The sequence below is a fragment of the Miscanthus floridulus genome, chromosome 10, assembly GCF_019320115.1.
Source record: "Miscanthus floridulus cultivar M001 chromosome 10, ASM1932011v1, whole genome shotgun sequence".
NCBI classification, from domain to species: domain Eukaryota; kingdom Viridiplantae; phylum Streptophyta; class Magnoliopsida; order Poales; family Poaceae; genus Miscanthus; species Miscanthus floridulus.
The window spans coordinates 86,997,494-87,005,921 of record NC_089589.1 but is presented as its reverse complement, the minus strand read 5'-3'; the positions used below and the strand labels follow the sequence as shown (position 1 = coordinate 87,005,921).

The window sequence follows — 8,428 nt, the reverse complement described above, 5'->3', positions numbered from 1 at the left end:
AGCATTGAAGGCAAAGGGTCTAGCATGCTTGGGTAAGGGTTGTGGCAGTGGAGTTTGGCACTCATGAGCAAAGTGACCTTCTTATCCACACTCAAAACATCTCTTTGGCTTTGGCTTTGGCTTTGATTGTTGTTGTTGAACTTGAGCCTTCTTCTTCTCTACACTTGCCACATATCCAATGCCACTTTCTATCCATCTTCATGACGGTGTTCATGAGTAGCTCACTTTGGAGGTGCTTGCCTCTAGCAAACTTGCTCAACCCAATCTTGAGATGCTCTTTCTCCAACTTGAGCTTCTTATTTTCTTCCTTTAGAGCATCATCTTTCTTCTCTTCCTTGAGCTTCTTGTTTTCTTCTTTGAGCTTCTCATTCTCAAGGATTAACTCTTTGTCATGATCAAGAGTTTCTAGCACAATGGTGTTGTGGCTTTTCATTTCTTCAAGATCTTTCATGAGCTTTTCATTTGTGTTCTTGAGCTTGACATATTCATCATAGTCATTGCACTCAACCACTTACTTGCCTTTGCCACTAGATCCTTGCTCAATGCTCTCATTAATAAAATCATCACATGATGTAGCTATATCAATCTTAACAACATGGTTAGTAGCATCATGTGGCTCATTTAGTAAAAATTCTTGAGCAATAACAAGAGTATCATGATTGATCTTAAGAGTTGTATATTCATCTTTTAGCTTGTTGTGGCTAGTGATGAGCTCATTGTGCACCCACTCAAGTTTATCATGTTTATCTTTAAGCTCTTTCTTAGAAGATTTGAGCTCCTTGAGTTTGGATGATATAGCATCATTAGTTTCTCTAAGCTCATCATTAGCCTTTTCCAATGTATCGCACTTTGCTAAGAGAGAATCATTTTTAGCATCAAGCTTTTCATTTTTAGCTCTACTCTTTCTAATGATCTTAGTGTATTTTCTTAGTATTTTGACAAGATCATCATATGAAGGAGAATTATCATCATCGCTATCGCTATCATCATCACTAGCTTGCTCATCATCACTACTATCATCATTATTAGTTACCTTGCGTTCACCCTTGGCCATAAGGCATAGGTGTGTAGAGGATGATGGCGATGGTGGCGGTGAAGATGGAAGATCAATAGCAATGGCGGCCACCTTCTCATTGTCATTATCATCATCGGATGATCCACTAGATGAATCAATGTCCGTGAGCCAATCACCGACGATGTAGGCCTTACCACTCTTCTTCTTCTTGTGGAAGTCCCTCTTTTTGCCATCTCTCTTCTTGTATGGCTTGTTCTTCTTCTTCTCATCTTCATCTTCATTACTTGAGTCATCTTTCTTGCCCTTGTTCTTGTTCTTGAACTTGTCTTTCTTGGGCTTGGGGCATTGATGTGCTAGATGACCAAGTTCACCACAATTGAAGCAATCCATTTCGAAGATTGGCTTTCTTCTAGAGCTTGTGAAGAACTTCTTCTTCTTCTTGCCATCGAACTTGATGCCACTCTTGTTTAGCTTCTTTAGCATCTTGGCGGATTTCTTCACCATGAGAGCAAGGTTTTCATCATCTTCTTCATCACTTGAGCTCTCATACTCAAGTCTTGCTTTACCCTTGTCTTGGCTAGCTTTGAATGCTAGGTCCTTCTCTTTCTTCTTGGTAGAGGATGAGCCATCTTGTGGTGTGATGTGCATGTACATCTCGTGAGCATTGATCTTTCCCAAGATTTGTGTCGGTGTAGCGGTGGAAAGATCACCTTGGTGTAGCACGGTCACAATATGCCCATATTTGTCAATAGGGAGGACACTCAAGATCTTTCTCACAATGTCGGATGGTGACCTTTGAGTAAGTCCAAGCCCATTGACTTCCTCTACAAGAACATTCAAACGTGAATACATCTCATTAGCACATTCTTTGGGAAGCATCTCAAATGAATTTAGCTTTTTAATCACAAGATGATAGCGTTCCTCACGCTCACTCTTGGTTCCCTCATGGAGCGCACAAACAACCGACCATAGTGCATGGGCGTCTTTGTGGTTCTTTACGCGGTTGAACACATCTTTGCAAAGGCCTCTAAAGATGGTGTTGCGAGCCTTTGCATTCCATTTTTCATAATTAACCTCATCGCCTTGTAGGTTAGTAGCATCCTGAGGTTTTGGGAAGCCTTGTGAGGCGGCTCTAAGAATACCAACGTCTAGAGCTTCTAAGTATGCCTCCATGTGGATTTTCCAATATGGAAAGTCATCTCCCTCAAAGATAGGAGGAGGTCCATCCTCGTGAGCCATCTTGCTCTAAGCGGTTAAGCTTAAAAACGTGAGCATGAGGCTCTGATACCAATTGAAAGGATCAAGATGCCCAAGAGGGGGGGTGAATTGGGCTAATTCTAAATTTTCTTGCAATAATCAAATCCTATGGTTAGCCTAATTAACCCCTTATGCCTTGAAAAAGTGTTTCTATTAATCTAATGCACAACGGACTTGCAACCTATGTTCCAAACTTACTCTAGCATGACAATTCTATGAATGTAAGAATAAGTATTGAATTGCTCAAAGTAAATGCTCAAAGTAAATGGAGAGAGAGGAACGCGGCGATGTTTTGCCGAGGTATCGGAGAGTCGCCACTCCCCACTAGTCCTCGTTGGAGCACCCGCGCAAGGGTGTAGCTCCCCCTTGATCCGTGCAAGGATCAAGTGCTCTCTACGGGTTGATTCTTCGACACTCCGTCGCGGCGAATCACCCAAAGCCGCTCACAACTTGAGTTGGGTCACCCACAAGCTCCGCCGGGTGATCACCAAGCTCCCAATCACCACCAAGCCATCTAGATGATGGCGATCACCAAGAGTAACAAGCACGAACTCTCACTTGACCACACGAAGCCTAATGAGAACGGTGGATGCACACTTTGCTACTCTTGATTCACTAATGAGGCTACTCTCTTGGATTCACGAATCTCAATCACCTCACTAGGACCTTACTCTTCTTGGCACTCACAAACGTGTTTCTCAGTTGTTGGAATGAGCAAAAGTGACTCCACACACGAGTGGAGCTTCTATTTATAAGGCAGCCTGAAAAACAAACCGTTATGAGCTTCTGTGGGGTGACTGGACGCTCCGGTCATGTTGACCGGATGCTCTGGTCAGTTCAACCCGCATTCCAGTGATAAAGTGTTGACCGGACGCTGGCAGGGTCCGATCACCACTGACTGGACGCGTCCGCTCGCATTAAACCCTCACTGGAACCTTACTGTACTCGACCGGACGCTGAACCCCTAGGGTCCGGTCAGTACTGACCGGACACGTTTGGTCGCAGATTCCCTTCTCTGTAACCTTACTGGAGTCGACCGGACGCTGGACATCAGCGTCCGGTCATTTGACCTCTCCAGCGTTCAGTCGCACCGAACACAATTTCCCTGATCAAATGAACTGATCGGACCCTGCGACCAGCGTCCGGTCAGCATTTGACCCTCCATTCACTTCCAACTCTCGATCATATGTGAATGAAGTTTGCTCTAATGGATCTTAGGCATATTGAGGAGCTACCTAGTGCTAGTTTTAACAAGTGTGCACCACACCTAACTCACTAGACTCACCTAGGTCAAGCTACCCATCCGTACCTCCCTTAATAGTACGGCCAAAGAAAAAACAAAGTCCTAAACTACTCTAAATGTCTCTCCAACTCCAATCGACACTTAGAACTAGTCATCCTTAACCTTGTCGTCCATCCTTTAAAAACCGAAACGATTTTCATCGTAGGGGCATGACAACCTTGATTGCCCAATTGATCTCCATTGCCATGACCTAACTTAATTGCCTCTGTAAAACATACGTAAGTCATAGTAATCTTGTATTGTCATTAATCATCGAAACCCAACTAGGGGCCTAGATGCTTTCAATCTGCATTCGTCATCAACCCTTAGGGGGGAAGTTGACAAAGGAAGGCCCGTGCACGCACACAAGAAAACAAAAAGAGCAGGAAAAACTGCTGCATTCGCCTTACTGTGTTGCTCGTCTGCTTCCCTTTCACCTCCCACTCCCTCCCCCATTGTGAGCTTCGGAGCTTCATCAGCTAGCTAAGAGCATGGGCCTCGGATAGCTGAATAACGCCGCGGTTAGGGAGCGTCGCCGTCGTCTTCTTGGCGCGGACATGGTGGCGGCAGTGACGCGCCGTCCCCATCGTGCCCAGCTTGGCGCGCTCGTCGACGGAGAACGCCAAGCGCATCGTCGCGCCTTGCTGCCGTAAGCGCGCTTGCTTCTTGCTTTCATACGTTACTGTTTCTTTACTATTGAAGAGAAGTTAGGAGACGTTTGGTCTCCTAAACTTTAATCGCTGTCACGTCGGATATTTAGACATATGCATCGAGTATTAAATATAGACTAATTACAAAACTAATTGCACAGCTTACGACTAATTTGCGAGATGAATCTTTTAAGCCTAATTAGTTTATAATTTGACAATGTAGTGATACAATAAACATGTGCTAATTCATCTCGTGGAGTATTGACGGATTCTGTAATTTATTTTTTTACTAGGTAGTGTGCCTGTGGTCGCTACGGGATAACTAATAATTTATACTAAAAACACACGGATCGCACGATAAGATAACAATATTGTTAAATTAAATACTAATGTTAAAGTGACATTTAATCCAAAAAGCAAAGTTTATGAATTTAACATAGTCACGGAGTGTACGGCGTGCAGGCTCACAAACTCTAGAGCTTCCAGAGATTGGGTCGAATCCAACTTAGAGCCTCGGAACCCAGCATCTTTTCCTGGATGGGCTTCACTTTGGATGCGCCGGTAGCAATATGAACAATCTCCAGTCGATAGACCAAGTCATATGGATCCCCATACAATGGCTCAGACATATAGATTTTGTTCTCCTTGTACTTAGATACACTTGTTCCACTTAAGCTTTCATTGAAATGTTTAGACACGAACAGTGTCTGATCACCGATGTCCCTCACCCTGGACCACTCCGGCGTACGGTCGTGGAGGTTGCAGTTGTAGATCGCGTTGCTATAGGTGAAGCTTTGTGTCTCGTGGAACGTGCTCACCATGGCACCCACAATGTGCAGCCCACCGTTTGATTCTAGGTAGCTGTGGTGGCAGAGCCCCGCAGGTGGCGACAGCGATGGCAGCAGCGTCGCGGTTGGAGTAGCGCCGGCGGCGTTGCTGCTGTAGACGGAGATTTCTCCAGTGCAGTCGATCGCCAAGAACTTGTCTTGGTAGTGCACGATGGACCCCACGGAGAACTCCAGTTTGGTGTCGAGCAGCGTCCATGCGCTGTCGACTCCAACCCGGCAGAACGCAACCTCTGTGGAGCACCCAAGCATTGCCATGGCCACGCACTCGCGCCCGGCAGCGTCAGGCGGCACCAAGAGCACGATCTCACGGAAGAACACGTCCCTCATGTCTTCTAGCTTGATGGCTCTACCTGCAGTATCTGCGTCCCCGTAGCCGTTGGTGGGATGGAGGACCCACCGGCCGTTGACCCTAGACACGCGTTCCGATGAGGATGCCGCCGCAACGTGTTCGCCTGCTGGCGGGAGCTCAACGTGGGGGGCACGGGCACCGGCGAATGGATTCAGCAGCATCACGGACGACGCCTCGTCCATGAGCGCCAGCCACCCACACGAGGAGCCGCACGCCACCTTGCCGCGCACGTCAGGCAGCGTCTTGGACAAGCCCTTCTTCTCCGAGACGCAGTAGAAGCCGACGCGGTCCGAGTCGGGGTCAAACGGGAGCAGTAGGAGCAGCCCGAAGGTCGCGAACGGGACGGCGACACGCCATGGGGAGCAAGCGGATCGGAAGGACGCCGTGTCGTGGCCTGACGCGAGACGCTGCCCGATGCACTCGAGGAGATCCTCTGGCAGGCCAGATCTCCAGTCAAGGAGAGGTAGGGACCTTCTCTTGGAATTGGGAGGCTGAGCCATGGAAGACAGATGACATCAACTTTGGTTCACGCAAGAAACAACAAGCAAGGGTGATGGAACACGTGAGCGTGAAACCAAATGAAAGGAGGAAAAAGATGTCCCTTTTGCAAATGCAAAGAGGGGAAGTAATTAAATGTATGCAGATTTGACAAGGTTCTCAAAAATGCAAAGATATTCCTTTTGTCTTAATTCTCTTTTCTTCTGTGTTAATTCTCTTTCCTTTTGCTCATTGCCATGTATGCTGGTGCATGCAAGCATGCAATGTGTATATGGATAGCACAATAATTTTCTACTTCATATTTTGTCGTGATTTCTCTATCACATGACACGTAATATTCAATCAAGGAGATGTCGTGGGATCGTAAGCATGGGCAGACGGACGAAGCAAAATAAATGTCGCACCAAAAAATATCCATACTTTATTCTTTTTAGTTGTAGGAGATTAGTATCCGAACATCCTATGCGACACCATCACATGACACCTCCTAAATTTTAGTCACCGATCCAAACACCCGCATAGTTTAATCGCGGGGTCTTCTTTTGTTTGTCTGTTCCTTCTTCAGACTGCAACAAGCGAAGAAACAAGAGGGCCAGTGCCTCTGATGACTTGTCTCCACACAAATGATCCGCGTTCCTTGTCAACAGTAGATCAGAGCATGATTCACCATTCTCGTGGGATGCAAGACACCGCGGAGCAGGAGGATGCGAGCATTCTCCTCCACGTCGAGGGACCCCCTACTCCAATGTCCCTTCTGAGAGCCGCCCTCATGCCCTGCTCACTGGTGCGGATCTCAGTGGTGCCGCGCTGCCGTAAGTGCCTAGTGCTTACTCCTTCCTTTGAGATCTTCATGGAAATTTTTAAGTGGATGTCGTAGGTCCTCCTTTACTTTTTAAAGTTGATATTTATTTCAAGGGTGTAGAATAAAATCTAAATTAGTTCAGTATAAGTATTGATTTGACTACTATATATTAACAGGAAAAAGCGCCCCCTTTTTTTTTGCAATTTTAACTCTGCTTAGTTTACTGTTTAGACAAAAAAATATACACATCACACTAAACTGACGCATCACTGTTTTCCTATTGAAGAGAAAGTGGTTTAATCATCACATTTTTTTCCAGACCACAAGTGAAGAAGCTGCAACAAGTGAAGAACCAGTCAGGCCGGAGACTCTATCCTGGGCCAGCGGAGCAGGAGGATGCGAGCTACTTTCTCCTTCGAGGGACCTCTATGCTCCGATGTCCTTTCTGAGAGTTGTCCTCAAGGCCAGCTCACCTGTGCGGCGCTCGTTGATGGAGGATGGCAGACCCATGGCCGCGCTGTCATAAGTGCTTGCTTACTGCTTTGACACATGTATATACCCTGGTTTGTTTCATAGGATCTTTTTTTAGTTAATTTCATAGATCATCTGCTACTACTTTTTAATGTTAAGAAAATTCGTTTGAAGGGAGTAGAATAAGAATAGGCTCATAACAAGGAGTCTAAGTTAGTTCACTACATGTTTTGATTTGATTGTTATTATATATAATAGGAAAAAGAGTCTTTTTTTTTGCAATTTCAACTATCTGCTTCGGTTAGTGTTCAGACAAAAAAACGTGACCATCTCGCACTAAACTGACGCTTCACTGTTTTCCTTTTTTTATTTGATAAAGATCACTGTTTTCTCGTCGAAGGGAAAGTAGCTTAATCATCGCATCTTCTTTTTTTAGACTGCAACAAGTGAAGAAGCAGGCGGGCTGGAGACTCTGATCCGGGGGATAGCACACTACTCTGCCTTTCGCATCATCATTTGCAGAGGGGAAGTTCCATGATAGTGGTTCTAATGCTAATGATTGCCTAATGATGCCTATTTTCGTCGGACATGCTCCCGGGGAGTTGACCTTCAGTGTGAGGATGGATCAGAGTACCCAATACCCGATGCAATTGTATGCGCACAAGACGAAGACAACACCGGAGAGTCACTACTTTGTCTATGAGAGGAAAAGACAAGCGGGACACTACGGTACATTATGTACCAGGCTTCTTCGAGGAGTGTAAGCTCAACAATATGACCCTGATTATTTATTTGTTCTTTACACTAAAGTTCATATCATTTTTCATCAACAATTAAATATATAATTAATATATACGTTGAATTAAATTTATGTTTTTTCTGCACATTAACTAAAAAAATTGCTATTGCTTATGAAAGAAATAAACTTTTAACTTGCATGACAAAACCACTTAATAACACTCACTCGTGCCCACCTCGATGTGCCCGTGAATGACGCCACGGTTTGGGAGCATCGCCGTCGTCTTTATGGCGTGGACATGGTGGTGGCGGCAGGGTGTCCTCGTCTGCCCATCTCGGCGCACTCGTCGACAGAGCGCATCGCCGCCTTCCTGCCGTAAGCGCGCTGCTTCTTGCTTACTGTTTTTTTTTTACGGTTGAAGAGAAGTTAGTTTAATCATCGAATCTTCTTTTGTTTTATCCTTTTTTTCAGACTGCAGCTAAGTGAAGAAACAAGATTCAGTATAAATTGAAAAGAG

The 8,428-nt window shown here is 45.4% G+C and overlaps 1 protein-coding gene across 1 annotated transcript; it reads right to left on the bottom strand.

The window, feature by feature from the left end:
- Positions 1-4,677: 4,677 nt before the first annotated feature.
- On the bottom strand, positions 4,678-5,901 carry LOC136488991 (uncharacterized). The gene has a single exon (XM_066485753.1). It carries the CDS (start codon positions 5,899-5,901, stop codon positions 4,678-4,680), a length of 1,224 nt encoding a protein of 407 aa, XP_066341850.1.
- Positions 5,902-8,428: the final 2,527 nt, after the last annotated feature.

Coding starts and splice junctions, on each gene's coding strand:
- LOC136488991 (XM_066485753.1), bottom strand. CDS start 5,901: ATGGCTCAGCCTCCCAATTCCAAGAGAAGGTCCCTACCTCTCCTTGAC.